The 20,030-nt window shown below is 43.3% G+C and overlaps 1 protein-coding gene across 4 annotated transcripts in view; it reads right to left on the bottom strand.

The window, feature by feature from the left end:
* Window positions 1-20,030, bottom strand: part of TTLL5 (tubulin tyrosine ligase like 5) — a 201,221-nt gene that overhangs the window by 89,637 nt on the left and 91,554 nt on the right. For all 4 annotated transcript variants that reach the window (XM_060262953.1, XM_060262955.1, XM_060262954.1 and 1 more), the window contains exon 30: window positions 7,792-7,946. In XM_060262953.1, the coding sequence (XP_060118936.1) occupies window positions 7,792-7,946 (155 nt within the window). The remainder of the gene's footprint in view (window positions 1-7,791; window positions 7,947-20,030) is intronic.

Raw genomic sequence — 20,030 nt, forward strand, 5'->3', positions numbered from 1 at the left:
CTTTACTTAGCTTGAGAATTTTACTGTAACTTGCTGGATTCCTTTTATATATAGCTGAAATATTTATGTGTATTAATAACTAGGGTTTTATCTGTTTTATCTGTTTTATCTGTTTTAAATATGGATCCCTTTATATGTGTAATATTGATGGATCTACTATTGGAAGCCGCCCTGAGCCACTTGTGGGAAGGGCGGGATATAAATCTTAAATAAATAAATAAATAAATAAAATAAGATCAGGGGTGTTGAACATGCAGTTCAGGGGCCAAATCAGGCCCCCGGAGGGCTCCTATCAGGCCACTGAGCAACTGGCTGCCATCTGCTTCCTTTTCCCTCTCTCTTGCTTCCTTTTGCATCACAGCGTGCCTTGCCAGGCTTACTCAATTGCACAGGAGCCACAGAGCAAAACCTTTATTTTCTCCACTGGCTGAGGCTCCTCCCTTGGGGAGGAAGGGGGGGAGAAATAGCTTCCTTTGCCAGGCTCTCTCAATTGCTACTGAGCCCAGCCTCTCTTCCTTCTATTTATTTATTTATTACGTTCCACTTATATCCCGCCCTCTCCGCAAGCGGACTCAGGGCGGCTTACAACATCATGTCAATACAGTTAAACCACTAAAACATATAAACCCATAATTTACATATTTCAATTTAAAAACATGTTACAATTTTTTAAAACCATTCTATGGTGCTGCATTCATACAATATAGGCGGCATTGAATTTCCGAACAGTGATCACCAGCATTCTATGTGATGTCTGGTGGCAGCCCTCTTTCCATCAAGCATCGAAGGCCTGCTTGAACAATTCGGTCTTACAGGCCCTGCGGAATGCAGACAGATCCCGCAGGGCCCTTATGGCTTCTGGAAGGGTATTCCTTTTTTTTTTTTTAAACAATTTATTGATAGTATATGGTTACAAAACTTAATTATTTCTTAATTATTTCAGTACTAACCCATATGACATTTCAATCCCCCCTCCCTCCAATGTTGACTTCCCCGAGGTTATAAATTCAAGTTCAATACTAAAGGTACTACTAACCGATCAAAATTCAATATATATATATATTCTCTTTTCTTATTTTTTTCTTCTTTTCTTTTTCCCTCAGTAATGCTAAAAAATTGTCCAATGTCTTTTTACTTTCCACTCTTTCTCCATATATCCTTTAAATTTCCTCCACTCCTTTTTGAATATCTCCAAATCATAGTCTCTTAGTGTTCTAGTTAGTTTGTCCATTTCACTCCACGATAAAACTTTCATAGTCCAGTCCCATTTCTCCGGTATTTTTTCTTGCTTCCAAAGCTGCGCGTACAATGTCCTAGCAGCTGATAGCAAGTACCAAATTAGAGTCCTGTCTTCCTTTGGAAATTTTTCTAATTGTAATCCAAGCAAAAACATCTCTGCAGTTTTCTTGAAGTCATAGCCCAGAATTTTGGAGATTTCTTGTTGTATCATCTTCCAGTATTCTTTCGCTTTTTCACAAGTCCACCACATATGGAAGAAAGAACCTTCATGTTTTTTACATTTCCAACATCTATCCGACATTTTCTTGCTCATCTTAGCCAGTTTTTTCGGAGTCATATACCACCTATACATCATCTTAAAACAGTTCTCTTTTATACTCTGACAAGTTGATATCTTCATTGAGTTCTTCCAAAGGTGTTCCCATGCATCCATTTGTATTTCTCTATTCACATTGATTGCCCATTTGACCATTTGAGACTTTACTACTTCTTCTGTAGACCATTTCAATAATAACTTGTATACTTTTGATATCAGTTTTTCATTATCACCAAGCAGGACCCTTTCCAGTTCTGTTTGTTCTCGTCTAATTCCCTCCGATTTAATATCATTTTCCATCAAGCTTTTAATTTGTTGCATTAGAAACCAGTCATACTTATTATTTAGCTCTTCCGAGGTTTTTAATTCAATTTTGTCTCCTTTTTATTTATTTATTTATTCGAGATTTATATCCCGCCCTTCCCACGAATGGCTCAGGGCGGCTTGAATCTTGAGCAGTTGAATCTTGAGCCTTGAATCTTGAGCAGTTGATTAGATGACATTTCTCTTTCTTCATCGGATTCAGCTGTTATTTTTATTACTTCTGCTGGCACTATCCACAGCGGTTTTCTCTCGTCCCCGTATTTCTTATATTTTATCCAAGTACTTAGTAAAGTATTTCTAACATAGTGGTGAGAGAAAAAACCATCCATTTTATTCTTCCCATAATACATGTACGCGTGCCAGCCGAATTTATTTCCGTGGGCTTCTAACCATAAAGGTTTTTTATCTAACAGCATTATCCAATCTTTGATCCATGTCAAACAAACTGCATCATGATACAATCTTAAATCAGGAAGTTGAAAGCCCCCTCTCTCTTTGGCATCCGTTAAAATCTTCATCTTAATCCTTGGTTTCTTTCCGGCCCAAATAAAGTCAGAAATTTTCCTTTGCCATTTGTTAAATTGTTTGGCATCTTTTACAATCGGGATGGTTTGAAACAAATACATTATTCTTGGCAAAATATTCATCTTGATTGCAGCTATCCTACCCAGTAAGGACAAGTTAAGCCTATTCCATTTCATCAAATCTTTGTCCATCTTACACCACAGTTTTTCATTATTATTTTTGAATAGATCAATGTTCTTCATTGTTATCTCTATTCCAAGGTATTTAACTTTGGTTGTGACTTCACAACCCGTCACCTTTTGTAATTCTTTTATTTTATTTGGTTGCATGTTTTTACATAAGAATTTCGATTTCTCTTTGTTTATATATAATCCTGCTAATTCTCCATACTCTTTTATCTTAGCTAGCAACAATGGTGACACTTGAATCGGATTCTCCAGTATAAACACTATATCATCTGCAAAAGCTTTGTATTTATAAGAGAATCTTCTGATTTTTAAACCTTCTATTTCTTTGTCTTTTTGAATTTGTTGTAGCAGAATTTCAAGAGTCGTTATAAACAACAATGGTGATAACGGACATCCTTGCCTTGTTCCTTTACTCACTTTCAATTCTTTGGTAAGATCTGCATTTATACACAGTTTTGCATGCTGATCCATATATATTGCTCTTGTCATTTTTATAAATTGTTCCCCTAAATTAATTTTTTCCATTACCGCAAACATAAAGTCCCAATTCAAGTTGTCAAAGGCTTTCTCTGCGTCGACAAAAAATAAGGCCACTTCCTTTTCTGGATGCTTCTCATAGTATTCCATGACACTGATAACAGCTCTTACATTGTCTCTTATTTGTCTTTTAGGAAGAAATCCGGCTTGGTCTTTGTTTATAAAGTTGATCAAATATTGCTTCAATCGCTCTGCTAAAATTCTTGAATAGATCTTATAGTCATTATTCAACAATGAAATTGGTCTATAATTCTTTACATTTGTGATATCTTTATCTTCCTTAGGAATCAAAGAAATTACAGCTTCCCTCCAAGTCTTTGGAATTTTCCCTTCTTCTCTTATCGTATTTAACAACTTCAACAGTTTGGGTGTTACTTCATCCTTAAGAGATTTGTAAAATTTTGATGTAAATCCATCTGGCCCTGGGGCTTTACCCTCTTTCATTGCTTTTATTGCTGCTTCTACTTCAATTTTCTCTATTGGGTCATTTAATGTCTTTTTCATGTACTCCGTCAAAGGTGCCACCTGGATATTCCGTAAATACTCTTCCACTTTTTCTTTGCTTATGTTCACACCTTTAAATAAATTTGCATAATATTTAAAGAATTCTCTTTTAATTCCTTCTTGATCCACTATTGCTTTCCCATTTGCCATAATTTTATTTATAGTCTTATTTTCTTTCTTTTTTTTCAATTGCCAGGCCAAATATCTACCGGGTTTATTCGCACTTTCAAACGATTTCTGTTTCAGATCCCGCAGGGCCCTTATGGCTTCTGGAAGGGTATTCCAAAGCTCTGGTGCTGCCACCGAAAAAGCCCTAGATCTTGTCACACATAACCTGGCTTCTTTTGGTCCAGGGGCAGACAGTAAGTTTTTTGTCCCTGAACGCAGTGCTCTCTGGGGGATATATGGAGAAAGGCGGTCCCGTAGATAGGCAGGTCCCTGACCATAAAGGGCTTTAAAGGTCAATACCAACACCTTGAAGCGAACTCGGAACACAACAGGTAGCCAGTGCAGCACTTTCAGCACTGGCCGAATGTGCTCCCATCGTAGCAGCCTCATTAACAGCCATGCCACAGCATTCTGCACTAGCTGTAGTCTCCGGGTTAGCGTCAAGGGTAGCCCCATGTAGAGAGCATTACAGTGATCTATTCTTGAGGTGACCGTAGCATAGATTACCATCGCTAAATCATTGTGCTCCAGGAAAGGAGCCAGCTGCCGCACCTGCCGAAGATGAAAAAAGGCAGATCTAACAGTGGCTGCTACCTGCGCCTCCATTGTAAGGGAGGACTCAAGGAGCACACCTAAACTCTTGACCTTAGGGACCGGTATTAGTGGCACCCCGTCAAGAGTCAGCAGATGGATCTCTCCCCTTGGACCACCCCGACTCAGGTAGAGAACCTCTGTCTTCATCGGATTCAGTTTCAGCCAACTCAGTCTGAGCCAAGATGCCACGGCTTGTAGAGACAGGTCTAGATTTTCCGGGGTACAGTCGGACTGGCCACCCATCAATAGATAGAGCTGGGTGTCATCCGCATATTGATGACAACCCAGTCCGTACCTCCTGACAATCTGGGCAAGGGGGCGCATATAGATATTAAATAGCATCAGGGATAGGACCGCTCCCTGTGGCACCCCACAACTAAGAGAGTGCCTCCGGGATGCTTCCTCCCCGATCACCACCCTTTGTCCCCAATCTTGGAGAAAAGAGGTCAGCCACTGTAAGGCAGATCCCTGAATCCCCACATCGACAAGGCAGCTAGTCAGTAGCTGATGGTCAACCGTATCAAAAGCGGCTGACAGGTCTAATAACAACAGCACCACTGAGCCACCCCGATCCAGATGTCGCATGAGGTCATCTATGAGAGCAACCAGAACCGTCTCCGTCCCTTGACCTGGCCGAAAGCCGGACTGGAATGGATCCAGTGCGGAAGTGTCCTCCAGGAATCCCTGTAGCTGAATTGCCACCGCCCACTCTATAACCTTACCCAAAAAGGGAAGGTTCGACACCAGCCGATAGTTTGCCAATACGGCCGGGTCCGCTGATGGGTTTTTTTAAGAGGGCGGACCACTGCCTCTTTAAGAGGTGTGGGAAAGATCCCTTCTACTAGGGACCTGTTGACAATACCTTGTAGTGGTTTACGTAGCCACATCTGGCTCGCTTTTATAAGCCAAGACGGGCACGGGTCCAACCTACAAGTCGTAGGGCGTACAGCTACAAGGATCCTGTCGACTTCCTCCAGGCTGAGTGGATTGAAAGAATCCAGAATTGTACCAGAAGATGCGCTTGGTGCCCCAAGTTCTTCTACTGTATCAATTATAGCTGGTAAGTCGCGTCGGAGCGACGAGACCTTATCTGCGAAAAAACTCGCAAAAGCCTCACAGCCTATTTCCAATTCTCTAATATTTTGTTTGCCCTGCGGCAAATTTGTTAATAACTGAATTATACTAAACAGTTGTGCTGGGCGTGAGGTCGCAGATGCAATTCTGGACGCAAAGTGGGCCTTCTTTGCGGCCTGAACTGCCATCTCTTAGGTCCGCATAAATGACCTATATGATGTTCTCGTAGCTTCATCACGAGTGTGGCGCCATTGTCTCTCTAGTCGTCTTAATCGTCGTTTCTTAATTGTCTCTCTAGTCGTCTTAATCTTCTATTGGCTGAGGCTTCTTCCCCCCCTCCCTCACCAGTCCCCTGGGAAAGAAGGAAAGAGCCACAGCTTCCTTTACCCAGTTCCCTGGATCCCAGGGGAGAAATACAAAGAAAGCATCTTTAAAATCAATGAGTGGTAATGTTTTAATCATGTTTTAAGTTTTAAAAAAAATATATTTGGGTTTGTCTGTGTTCTTTATAAAATTTATCTCTCTGCTACCAAATCTTAAATAAGTATACACATGACCCGGTCCGGCATGGCTCGGCCCAACCCAACATGGCCCTGCCCGGCCCACCCCAACAAGGTCTCATTCATGTCAGATCCAGCCCTCATAACAAATGAGTTTGATACCCCTGCTCTAAGATGGTGGCTTGGAAGAGGTCTGATGAGTTGGAGGGAAGCAGGACCTGTTACATCATAGATCTGGGAGGTGGAGCAGACAGCATCGATTCCAAGACACAGTAACAGACAAGTTTCCCAGGGCCGACTTGATCAACAGCTCCGAAGCTTTTCAGCAGGGGTGTCAAACTCATATGAGGGCTGGATCTGACATAAACCAGATTTTGTTGGGCTGGCCCATGCCAGACTGGGCCGTCTGTGTTCCTATTTAAGATTAGGTAGCAGAGATATAAACTTTATAAAGGACATAGACAAACACAAAGATTTTTTTTTAAACTTAAAATAGAACATACTTAAAACATTAGCACTCATTGATCCTAAAGGTGTTTTCTTTGTATCTTTCTCAGGCAATCCAGGGAATTGGGCAAAGGAAACTCTGGTTCTTTGCTTCCTTCCTCGGGGGACCAGGAGGGGGAGGAACCTCAGCCAATGGAAGAGATGCTTGGCTCAGTAGCTCTGCTGTACAATTGAGAAAGCCTGGCAAAGCAAGCTCTCCCGCCCCCCTTCCTCTCCAAGGGAGGAGCCTCAGCCAATGGAGAAAACAGATACTTTGCTCTGTAGCTCCTGTGCAATTAAGCAAGACTGGCAAAGCAAGCTGTTCAGCAGAAGGAAGCAAGAGAGAAAGAGAGAAGGAAGCAGACGACAGCCAATTGCTCGGGGGCCTGATAGGAGCCCTCCAATGGCCTAATTCTGCCCACAGGCTGCATGTTTAACACTCCTGTTTTTGAGGGCTTTCTCCTACAATGCTGCTTTTTGATGCACCATATTCCCCCAATTTGGGTGTGTGTGTGTGAAGTGTTGGCAAGCCTTACATATGGGGAGACTGTGCCCTTCAACCAAACAAAACAGATACAAGTTGTATTCATCAGTTCAGGTCATCTTTTCCCCACAACAGGTGCATTTTGAAAAGGGCTCTCTGAGCCATGGTACAACTCAGAAGCCAGAACAACCCCAACAAACTGGGGAAGCAATTCCTCACCAATTCAAAAAACTGGAGCCTCCAAAAAGACAACCTTCTCCTTTGGCAGCAAAAGAGGAACTGAGGGTGGGGGCGCTACTACACAGCAGCACATGTTACCTGGGCAGGAACAAGTTTCTGGCTGTGGCACATAGTACCCTCTGAAGGCTTTTACTTGGAAAATGTCTCCAATAGCAGGCCTGCTCATGTGCAGTCCCTGTGTGGGATTCCACAGAAGATCAATGATGAACTTAATACAAACTGAAAATATTGGCTTTAATAACTGCAATGAACCTTCATACATCTAAGGTTCTGCTGGAGGGTAAACACTAAAAGCTTAATCATGTTGCTTGGATGCTGAATAAACAGCACTGTGCAAGTTAGGTTGAAGTAACCAGCTGAGAACCAAACCTTGGTTTCACAAATTACCCACTGATAAAACAAGCCATAGCTTTGTGCTACGTCTGAACTGAGCAAATATATGCACTAAGCAAACATCTCTTCAGGTTTCACAGTGGAAGGAAAAGAGTGCCTCATCACCATCTCCATCTCTTTCTTCTGCAATGATCATGTGAATGATGGATGCTCAAAGATGCCACTAAGTGCCTCATTAGCCCTGTCAGTCCAAAGCTAATAACAGTCAGTTTAACTTACCTGAGAGCCAAAGGTACAGGTCTGTAGTCAGCTGTAGGTGTGCCTGTTTGAAAGGCCCAAAATGAACCTCCTGGGTTGAATGGCGGCCGATAACTGGCAGAAGAGGTTGCATTTGCTCTGCTTATAGCTCCATTCATCAGATTCAAGTTTGTTAACTGAAAATTTAAAAAAGAAGAGGGAAAACACATTTTTTCAAGGCTCAAACAAACAGCAGCAAGGTGCCTGGAATAGATCTGAGTCAAGGTATTTTCCATATCTAACAGATTCTGCCTGTATTTAGAGAGGTAGTACAGCATAGGATATTGCAGTGAAAAGTATATCTGACTAATCTCAGCTGCCAAAATCTACTGGGTCACTGTGGGTTAGTCACTCTCTTTCCTCCTAGTCTTTTTCATTAGGCTGTTGTGAGGAAGAGGCATATATAATGTCCTAAACTCCTTGGAGCAAAGGCAGGATAAAAGAGTAGTAATAATAAAATTAAAATATTTATAACATGACTGTATTGCTCTTTGGAGATTAGCTCTTTCCTTCTGTCACTGCAGTGGTAAAATGAATGACATAAGAATTCTACGAGCAGAACAGTGTTTACAGGGATTTTTATCCAACTCCACCCTGTCCCAAGAGTTCAGGATTGGTTGCAACATATTTAAAGCCAGAACATAAACAATAAAAACAAAAGATATATCTTACAAACACTAACACAATAAGATAGCCACCTCAGTATAACCTCAGCCCAACATAACATCTGGTAGCTCCTCTATGATGCTCCAGCTCAGAAAAAAAAATCTCCAGGGGAAAGATGTTTTGTTAGAGCAGAGGAAACATGGAATTGCTGTAATGAAAGCATATTCAGAAGCAACAACAGAACATTCTCTCAGGTAATGCAATATAACAGCAAGCAGAAATAGGCTGCTTTTAAGTATATTTGAAGAACACCCACTGCAAGCGCTCCAAGGATTATGATAACGTGATATCAAAAAGTTAGGCCCCCTGGGAGAACAACTGTAAGCTCTTCTTTTATTCCATATTTCTTCTTCTGATGAAACAAGCCTTCTGCCCTCTATTGTGCAACTGCTGAACCAGCAATACAAATAAAAGTTACCAATCTGAGGGAACACCCAGTAGGCTATTAAGACAAGCAAGAGTGTCTGGATGTGGGAAACTAAAATTCCAATCAGAATGAGAAAAGCCTATTTCCCAGGATAATAGTAGGCAAGACACTATCTCAACCTGACCTACTGATTTGATGCATTTATATTCAGCTTTTTGCAACAACTGTCTTATCAAAATGGCTTCCATCAATAAAGAGACCAGATTGCCCTCAGGTTTGCAATTCCCTCCCCATAAAAAAAAAAGACAACATGGGAGAAAGGATGTAAAGAGGGAAAGGTAGAGGAGGGAGGTCAGTTTACAGTTGATTTGCTTCACAGGCTTGTTGCAAAGATAGCATGAAATAAGCCTACATACACCACCCTGCTTTTCTTAGAAGAATAGCAAGATAAACATGAGTAATGCAGTCAAGATGTGTTAGGGCTCTGGATATTAGTCTAAACTGAAATATGGCAAACTGAGAATGTCATTCAAGAGAAAAGGTTCCTCTCAGGCCTGTGAACCGACAATTAAATACAGGGTGAGCCTTAGCAAAATCTAAGCCTAAGCACAAGGCAGGAGGATGAAAAAGTTGGACCTTAGAGACCTAGACACCACCTTGCCCCATCCACCTGCTAAAAAATTCCAAGCTGCTTGGGGGGAAATGGGAGAGCTGTATGATGCATAGTACAAATTACATGTTACTGTGCTCACTTTGCAAAATTTAGTCTGAATGAAAATCTGGATTTCCCTGATAAAGCATTTGTGCATTCTGATAGCTGTATGGAGAGTGACTTCCTTCCAGTCAGGAACATCTGTCTTAATACTGTTCTCCCAGAACCAAAGTGCACTGAAGCCAGCTGTTTCACTCTCCCATCTCATCTTTTCAGCTCTTCCCACCACCCACCTTGGTGCATTTTGCCTCCAATACCAAAATGCTGTTTATTTTAAAGCTGTCTTTCCAAGCGAAGCAGGTGTGTAAACAGTTGAATGTGGCGGGTAAGGACATTTCACACATTCCACATAGACAGGTGTTTAAATTATAGCAGGATTAAATACAGGCAATAGATTCAAAAGCAAGCGAGTGCACGCACACACACACACAGCACAGAAAGCTTATTCGAACCAGCCCACCAGCTTGGTTCATTTTGATAGTTACTCCTCTGTGCACTGATTTGTTTCAGCTGCTATAATTAGTTTGCCGATTGGTAGATTTCTAGGGCACTCCTGTAATACATTACACCTCTGCACAACAGCTCTGTTACGAATTACCTGATAGCTGCAGTCTTGCAGAGATAAACTTTCAAGTTGTCACATACATATGTGCTCACATGCATCAACATTTTTTTTTTGCTGTCAAGTCACAGCTGACTTGTGGTGACCCCATAGGGTTTTCAAGACAAGAGACATTCAGAGGTAGTTTGACATTGCCTGCCTCTGTGTCATGACCTTGGTATTCCTTGGTGGTCTCCCATCCAAATACTAACCAGGGCCTACCCTGCTTAGCTTCTGAAAGCTGATGAGATTGAGCTAGCCTAGGCTAGCATAGAGCCCCGTGGCGCAGAGCGGTAAAGCTGCAGTACTGCAGTCGGAGTCCTCTACTCACGACCTGAATTCGATCCCAGCGAAAGCTGGTTCAGGTAGCCAGCTCCAGGTTGACTCAGCCTTCCATCCTTCTGAGGTCGGTAAAATGAGTACGCAGCTTGCTGGGGGGGGGGGGAGTGTAGATGACTGAGGAAGGCAATGGCAAACCACCCTGTAAAAAGTCTGCCATGAAAATGTTGTGAAAGCAACATTACCCCAGAGTTGAAAACGACTGCTGCTTGCACTTTTTTAGGCTAGCATACCTTAAACTAGAGTTTAAAGAAACAGGATATAAACAAACATGGGGGTAACACAATGAGTTGCTGGAAGAAATGGGATTTGTTGGCATAGGAACAATGGATCACATTGTGCCAGATTTTAAACTGAAGATGACTTATTCAAAACAGCCAAAGTGGTGTCATGGCTAGAATGCAACTATAGATGAGGAGACCCTGGATTCAAATCCACACTTTGCCATGAAACTCATTGGGTATCTTGGGCCAGACACATGCACACTTATTTTTCCTATCAGCCTAACCTACTTCATGGAGGTTTTGTAACAATACTATGAGCTCCTTGGAAGAGAGGTAGAATAAAGCATTTAAATATGTAAAAGGAGTGATTAATTTGCCCTGGTGGCAGTAACAAAAATGGAGATCAGTCTGGATCCACTCATGTCCACAATGCTTCAACTGCACTTTACCTGGTCCAGCCCTGCACAGGAAAGCAAAACATTATCTTAACATCGCCACATTTAGAAGAGCAGAAAGAATTAGCCTAGTTCTGCCTACATCCCAGCTGGACAAATAAAAATCGATTATTTAAAAATGAAATCTGATTATCATCAGTAAATCAGCTGTCAAAAGTGTCTTTTTTTTAAAAAAAATCTGGTTTAAAATGGAATCCAAAAATATTGTTTCTGAACTTACCTCTCTTACCAGGCTTTTCTTTACTAAAAACAGGATGCAAAATATCTTCCACAATCATCACACAGTATATTTCTATAAAGAGCATGAGGCTGCAGTATAAAAAAATGCAGGGCACTTTTATAAAAAGAATAAGATTGTAATTTATTTCACTGTTCATAGTATGCGTTATCTTGCTCTTGTTCACTACTACTTTTTTTTTGTCTGAGTTCGCATTGTTTCTACTTCTGTGATCTAGTCCTACTGCACTGTTTACTGATTTCTCATGTTATCTGATGGCATTGTTTGATGTGGTCTGTTTTAAGTCCCAAAGAGAAAGGTGAGCTATAAATAATAATAATAATAATAATAATAATAATAATATTTTATTTTTATATCCCGCCCTCCCCGCCAGGCGGGCTCAGGGCGGCTAACAGACATGGGGTCCCATGATTCACATTAAACAATATAACAGGCATGGGAGTCCCATGATTCACATAAAACATAGCAATTTAAACATTAATTACAAATAAGTTATTTAAAATACATAAAACATATAAAATAGGTGCTAAAATAATATAGTCCTGATGTATATGAGATGGCTAAATATCTGTTCGTTCGTTATCAGGTTCTGTCTCAAATACCACAAGATGTCTCAAATGCCAACTGAAAAAGAAATGTTTTGCAAGCCCTGCGGAATTGGTTCAGGTCCCGCAGGGCTCGCACCATCTCTGGAAGGTCATTCCACCAGCGAGGGGCTATCACCGAGAAGGCCTGCTCCCTAGTGGCCTTCAGCCTAACTTCTTTTGGCCCAGGGATTGTTAATAAATTCTGGGAACCAGACCTCAGTGCTCTCCGGGGTACATATGGGGAGAGGCGGTCCTTTAGGTAGGCAGGTCCTCGGCCATATAGGGCTTTAAAGGTAATAACCAGCACCTTATAGCGAACACGGTAGACAACCGGCAGCCAGTGCAGGTTGCGCAGCCCAGGCCGTGCAGGCTCCCACCGTGGTAGTCCCTCCAACAGCCTGGCCGCCGCGTTCTGGACTACCTGGAGTCTCCGTGTTCGGTACAAGGGCAGCCCCATGTAGAGGGCATTGCAGTAGTCTAACCTCGAAGTGACCGTTGCGTGGATCACAGTTGCTAGGTCGACGCGCTCCAGGAAGGGAGCCAGCTGCCTCGCCCTCTTAAGATGGAAGAAGTCAGATCTAGCAGTGGCAGCTACTTGGGCCTCCATTGATAGGGAGGACTCCAGTAGCACTCCCAGGCTCTTGACTTTGCGCACCGGTACCAGTGGCGCTCCGTCAAAGGCCGGTAAAGTAATCTCCCCTCCCGGTCCGCCGCGGCCCACGCAAAGGACCTCAGTCTTCGCCGGATTCAACTTCAGCCCGCTCAGCCTGAGCCAGTCAGCCACGGCTTGTAGTGCCCGGTCCAAATTTGCTGGGACATCACCAGCCCGGTCGCCCATCAATAGATAGAGCTGAGTGTCATCTGCATATTGATGGCAACCCAGCCCATACCTCCGTGCAATCTGGGCAAGGGGGCGCATAAAGATGTTAAACAGCATCGGGGAGAGGACTGCTCCCTGAGGCACTCCGCAATCGAGTGGGTACCTCTGGGACAGTTCCCCCCCAATTGCCACCCTTTGTCCCCGACCCTCAAGAAAGGAGGAGAGCCACTGTAAGGCTAGCCCCCGAATTCCTGCGTCGGCGAGGCGGCGGGTCAGCAGCCGGTGGTCGACCATATCGAACGCCGCCGATAGGTCTAACAACAGCAATACTGCCGAGCCACCTCGATCCAGTTGCCGTCGGAGGTCATCCATGAGGGCGACCAGGACTGTTTCTGTCCCATGGCCCGGGCGGAAGCCGGACTGGCATGGGTCTAGGACGGAAGCGTCCTCCAGAAATTCCTGTAACTGCACTGCCACGGCCCTCTCGATAATTTTGCCTAAAAAGGGCAAATTTGAGACCGGCCGGTAGTGTGCCAATTCGGCCGGGTCTGATGACGGTTTTTTCAGGAGAGGGCGGACCAATGCCTCTTTCAGAGGTGTTGGGAAAACACCTTCTGAAAGGGATCGATTTATAATATCCCGTATAGGATATCTTAGTTCCTCCTGGCAGGCCTTAATTAGCCAGGAGGGGCAAGGGTCCAGATCACAAGTCGTGGAGCGTGCAGTGGCAAGAATTCTGTCGACTTCCTCCAAGCTGAGCGGGTCGAAGCAATCCAGAGTTGAATCAGAAGACACGCATTGGGTTCGAGTCCACTTACTGCCTCCAAATTGGCGGGGCAGTCCTGGCGGAGCGATTGGACCTTATCCGCGAAGAATTTCGCAAAAGCCTCGCAGCCAATTTCCAATTCCTTAGCTTTAGAATTGCCTTGAGGCAATGTAGTCAAATTCCGAATTATTCTAAATAATTGGGCTGGGCGCGAATTTGCGGATGCAATCCTAGCCGCAAAGTATGTTTTCTTTGCGGCCTTGATTGCCATCTCATAGGACTTCATAAACTTCCTATAAGATGTTCTAGTCGCCTCGTCACGAGTGCGTCGCCATTGCCTCTCTAGCCGTCTAAGGCCTTGTTTCAGCTGGCGTAATTCCGGGGTGTACCACGGAGCCAGCTTAATCCGAGGTCGCAGAGGGCGCCGAGGTGCGATCTCCTCGATGGCCCTAGAGCCGGCTATTCCAGGTCTCAATCAGGCCATCAAGGGAATCGCCAGAGGGCCAGGAGTCCCGCAGAGTCATCTGGAACCGTTCCGGGTCCATTTGGCTCCGCGGGCGAGCCATAATCGGCTCCTCGCCTAAACAGGTTCGGGGGGGCATATTTACGCGGGCCTTGAGGGCGAAGTGATCCGACCATGGCACTACCTCTATGGTTATATCGCTCACTACAATCCCGGCCGCAAAGATCAGGTCTAACATGTGTCCGGCCTGGTGGGTGGGGGTTGCAACAAATTGAGAGAGTCCCAGTGTCGCCATGGAAGACAATTATTGTATTTATAAAGTGGCTTAATACAGGGGATCAGGGATTGGCAGGTCACTAAATATGTGTCATCCACTGATCCATCTGCAATCACTTCAGTTTTATTTCTAGTAATGACCTGCACCGAAATTATCTCAGTATTAGAAAACTGCAATTATCTCAGAATTGGATAATTAGATATGACTCTGCCTACCAATCAAACAACATGAGCCTTTACGTTCCATCTCATGGAGAACACCGATCTTCCTTACTATAGTAACTATTATTAACCCTTGCTTCTGGTTGAGATTATTTTGTGGTTCATTGAAAGGTACCAGACCATTTTACAGATGGCAATCAGATTAAAGTATGTGTTGCATGTTCAGCTGATCAGAAATGCAACCAAAAATAAGTTGCCAACAAACTGCATCCAGTAAAGATAAAAGTAGTCCCCTGTGCAAGCACCAGTCATTTCCAACTCCAGGTGTATCAAACCACTGATAAAACTGAGATATGCTTTACTGCCCATACTTTCTTCACTGAGCGCTCACGTAAGTGGGGGCCCCCAAATAGAAGGTAATTGTACTACTTTCTGTTTGACATTGGACCTTATAAGAACATAAGAACGTAAGAGAAGCCATGTTGGATCAGGCCAATGGCCCATCCAGTTCAACTCTCTGTGTCACACAGTGGCCAAAAAACCCAAGTGCCATCAGGAAGTCCACCAGTGGGGCTAGAAGCCCTTCCACTGTGCCCTCCCCAAGCACAAAAATACAGAGCATCACTGCTCCAGAAAGAGAGTTCCAACAATAAGCTGTAGCTAATAGCCACTGATGGACCTCTGCTCCATATGCTTGTCCAATCCCCTCTTGAAGTTGTCTATGCTTGTAGCCGCCACCACCTCCTGTGGCAGTGAATTCCACATGTTAATCACCCTTTGGGTGAATAAGTACTTCCTTTTATCCGTTCATACCTGACTGCTCAGCAATTTCATTGAATGCCCATGAGTTCTTGTATAGTGAGAAAGGGAGAAAAGTAGCTTTCTCTACCTCCTCTATCCCATGCATAATCTTGTAAACCTCTATCATGTCACCCCGCAGTGGATGTTTCTCCAAGCTAAAGAGCCCCATACTACACCCTTGTTTCAGTACTTAGCATTTTGCTGTTTACAGAGTCCTGAATGTTGCCCTAGGCACTCCATAACACCCAATTTAAGAACAAATCATATTCTCAACCATTTTCAGAGTATTTAGAAGACTACAAGTGGGTGACATCTCATTGTCTTCTCTCTCACTATTTCTTCTTTCTTGAAAGCCCCAATAGTGTCTTCCCTTTTCCTGCTTCCTTTTCTCTTTCCTGCCAACCTACCTTTACCTGCCCCAGTCTTCAGCTTTCTCTCCTTTGTTCCTGCAGCAGACTCTTCTCGTGAAAAGTCTGACTTTGTTAGACAGTCAGCTCAACCACCAGTCTCAGTTAAGTTGTGTAGCACTGGCTGAGATGGACGCACAGTGAGGAACCTGCAAGGACTTGCAGGAAGCACCTTTCTTTCCCCTACAGCCTCCTCCCTGCATTATTTCTCTGCTCCTAGCAACTCATACCCTCAACCTTCCCTATTTCATCCTTCCCCCCCCCCTCCTAATTTTCAGACCCAAGGCTTTTTTGTAGCAAGAACTCCTTTGCATACACTCCCTGATGTAGCCAATCCTTCTTTACAGTAGGCCCTGTAAGAAGAGTCCTGTAAGCTCCTGGAGGATTGGCTACATCAGGATGTGTGGCCTAATATGCAAAGGAGTTCCTGCTACCAAAAAAAGCCCTGTTCAGATCTATTATTTATCTCATTTGTATCCTACCTTGCTCCCCAATGGGCAACACAAAGCAGTTTAAATCATTCTTCCTCTCCTCCATTTTACCCTCACACCAACCAGATGAGGTAAGTTCGGCTGATAGTATACAAGGGTTTAAGGCCACCAGTGCACTTCTACAGCACAGTGGGATTCTAACCTGGGACTCCCAGATCCTAATCTACAACTCCAACCGCTATACCACACCTGTTTTCATAGGGTGGCTGATATTGAACAGTAGCAAGCAGCCAGGCCTGGGCATATCATGCAAATTACTTTGAATTGCTGCCTGACCTGGCCCCATTAATCCTCCCTCAAAAGCCAAAACAGCCCTGAAAAGTGTCCAGCCCCGTTACCCTACTTTTTTAATGACAGAAATCAAGGCTTGAAAGGCCAGTGATACTGCTGCAGTTGTCTAGCAGCAGCCACTGAGGGCATTTGTTTTAAGCAGTGCCTACAATTATGGTTTCATATGAGAATTATTCTACTACTAGCACAAGAGAGCAGGATTAGACCCAATTATCATTTCCTTTCACTTATTTCTTGGGCTCCTTACAGCAACACTATTTATAAGGGCATCTACACAATATTGTCCTCTATTCATCCTGCGCCTGTGTTTTCCACCATGTTGCTACAATCTTTCTAGAACCTGGTTTAGTATAATCTTTTTGGAAAGGCTGCCATCAAAGCACTTTCAGATGCTGTGTGGATGGGAAGACGTGCATTTTTACAGGACCTTCTCACAAAAGCACCGTTTTCCTTACCTCAGACTCCACAGTCACTACCACTCTACATACATATCACAGAGCATGAAAAAAACCGGGATGGATTGCAGCTTTTATTTAAAAAAAAAAATGTTACATCTCTAGCCCTTTTCATTGTGGAGTTGTTAAGGGGGAAAGGTTTTTGGTTTTGTTTTAAGTGAAATCCTGGCATTCCATGTGGAAGCTGCCACAGTGAGTTTTTTTCAAAGCCTCATCTGTATGTACCAGATGAGCTGACAAGTCCCTCCAGCATTCTGAAAGCATGCTTATGACCAGTCATGGGGGAGGGGGGGTGATATGCACTTGCAATATTTGATTTCTATAGGAGGCTGGGGATGGGTCATGACCTAAATGCCATTCTGCTCATAACTGAGGTCTATTTTCAACCACACCCATGCAGTACAAATCTGCCCTGAGGCAAGTTCATTTCATGCATGTATTTACATTTGCAAATAAGAGCCAGAAGAAAACAGAAAGAAAGGACTAATAGGTTTGAGAGGTGTGAAATCTGTGCGTGTACCAAAGCTGATCTGGCTAAGGGCCCATGACATTCCTCTCTGCTTGCTGAGCTTACCAGCTTACAGGATATGCACATGCATGAAAAAAGCATAAAAGTGTTCTAGTCTCCAGAAAATGTTCCAGACAAAGACCTGCCAGAGACATTCCTGGGAAACCTGACAAACTTGCAGATTCGTTTGTACGGTATCCAGCGTATGCATTCATTTAACCAAAAAAGGTGGGGGGGAAGCAGTTTGTGCTGCAGTGGATGGCTGAACTTTCCTCTTGCCGTTAACTGAGTCAAGCTCTGAATTAAGTACTCTCTGCTTCAAAACTTCTCAGTGGGAGTTATTTCAATAGGGCATGGAGATGCCAAATGTTTGATGATTGGGGGATAATCCTTCCCACAACAAAAGTTCATTGAAGTTCAGCCTGGTTCAGCTGGCAGCCTCCTGCAAATCACAAGGTCCATTCCAACAACACAAAAGCCTCAGCAGCTGGAGAACAGCAGGAATGGTACTGCTCCAAAGGCACCTTTCGTTATTAGCACATTAGTCTTCAACTGGCAGGTCATGGACCACATCCACTGCTATATTTATTTTAAGTTCACAGAACAAGAAAGACTGATGGGAAAGACAGCGAGAAAAGGAGAAAGGCTGAAGTAGATGGTTCAAAGTTAGAAATTGGTCTCATGTTGCATGCCAGAGTTAAAGATGGGAGCCTGGCCTAAAAAAGTTGAAGTGGACTGTTTTAAAGGTTTTGCCAAGCTTGGTCATCTTAATGAAGATACTATGTTAGCCGTATTGGAAGAACACACATTAATATGCAATTCTTCCAGGGAATGTGCCCTGAATAGAGGGAGCAACAGGATCCTTCTAAGATTAAGGTTATGCTAATTAATATAATCTGGAAGATTACTCTAAATTATGATTCTTTGCTGCACTGGATTAAAAAAGCCATTTTTAAAAAATCTGAAAGACTGTAGGAAGAAAGGAGGTCCTTCAAATGGCTTGCCACTTGAGGAAATTAAACCCTGTTAGCATACATACAATTGTTCATCTAACTCTTCAGTTTTACACACATTGTTGTAGTACACATAAACTCACCCTGGTTAAACTAAATCCAGATGTGAAGAGTCAGATGTAGTTTTCTCTGTCAAGATTGTCAATAGGGAGACTAGCTGACTGCATAATGAAGTTTGAGTCCAGTGACACCTTTAAGACCAACGAAGTTTAATTCTGAGTATAATTTTAAACATGCATGTGTCCAGAATTAAACTCTGTTGGTCTTAAAGGTGCCACTGGACACACATTTTGTTCTGCTGCTTCAGACCAACACAGATACACACCTGAATCTGACTGCATAACAGTCACATACTGTGAAGCAGTTGAGGGACTTGCAATGATTGGAGTTCAGCAGAAGACTGTGACTGTAAGAAACCTGCAGGGGCATATTTGCAGTCACTATTTTCCACTGAGGGTCAACAGGAGTGCTCAGGTTTTCTAATCATTATCTTTCTATCCAAATGAAAACACAAAAACCTCCACGGGATATATCAGTGCATTTACAGGAAACCTGGTTGCAAGATTTGAGCACTGCCTGGCTCAGTGCAGATAGTTTATTCCAGCCTGGGTGGTCTGATGTTATCCCTGTGATCAGGCTCCCTGGATGGAAGAACTGGAGTGGTTCCTAGTGATAGCCAGTCCCTGAATTCTCACACATTCGTTCACAGAGAAGGACAGAGAGCTCCTATGGTGGTTTTCTCTCCAATTTATCAAGTTGGGCCAATTCAACACATTCTTCTGTTCCCTATCATAAATAACCACAAAGTGTTGCAGCCTAGAAGAAAATAGCAATACTGCCTGCCAGTACCACTAACGAAGACCTCATGCAGATCCAGTACCACCTCATAGTGTGCTGCACAGAAGATATTTTTGGGGATGAGTAGTGTATCATAGCGTTTGCTTAGAGAGGCATTTTGCATTGAGCTTCCTAATAGCTATTTCCTGCTTTCAGTTTTTTGAGCATGACTAAAATTCAAGATAATCTACGGGCTTCAATATGCCCAGTAGGGGGTTTTAAAATTCAGATTCCTTTCTCATGTTACAGAAAAGCCCCTAAAATGAAGGAAGGCAATCTTGCCTCTACTTACAGGGTAACACAAATCCAAAACCTTGTTGAATATGAGGACTAAAAGAAATGATTATATGACTTGTGGCCCTGGACAGCTCCTCATATTGAGTCAAACCCATGGGGTTATCTAGTCAAATACTTTCAATCCTTCTAGAAACAGCTTTCCAAGATTTTCAGCAGTGATTGTCCCAAGCCTGCTGCCGAGATCCTGCCACAGGAGGTGCCGGGAACTGAATGCTGAACCACAACATTCACACAAATTCTTTTTGCCTTAAACTGCTGTGTTAATAAAATGTCTGTACAATGCAGTTGAATCCAATAGAAATGTTTTCTTGGCTAGCTCTTTCCATACTTCTCATGGAAATACAAATAAAACTGCAGTGATAAGTCAGCTCCCCAAAAGTAGGAAAAAGTGGAGCTGCAGGATGACACTCAACATGTTATTTTCTTTAGCAGAATGCCAAAACAA

This window comes from Heteronotia binoei, chromosome 21, assembly GCF_032191835.1.
Source record: "Heteronotia binoei isolate CCM8104 ecotype False Entrance Well chromosome 21, APGP_CSIRO_Hbin_v1, whole genome shotgun sequence".
Lineage (NCBI taxonomy): Eukaryota > Metazoa > Chordata > Lepidosauria > Squamata > Gekkonidae > Heteronotia > Heteronotia binoei.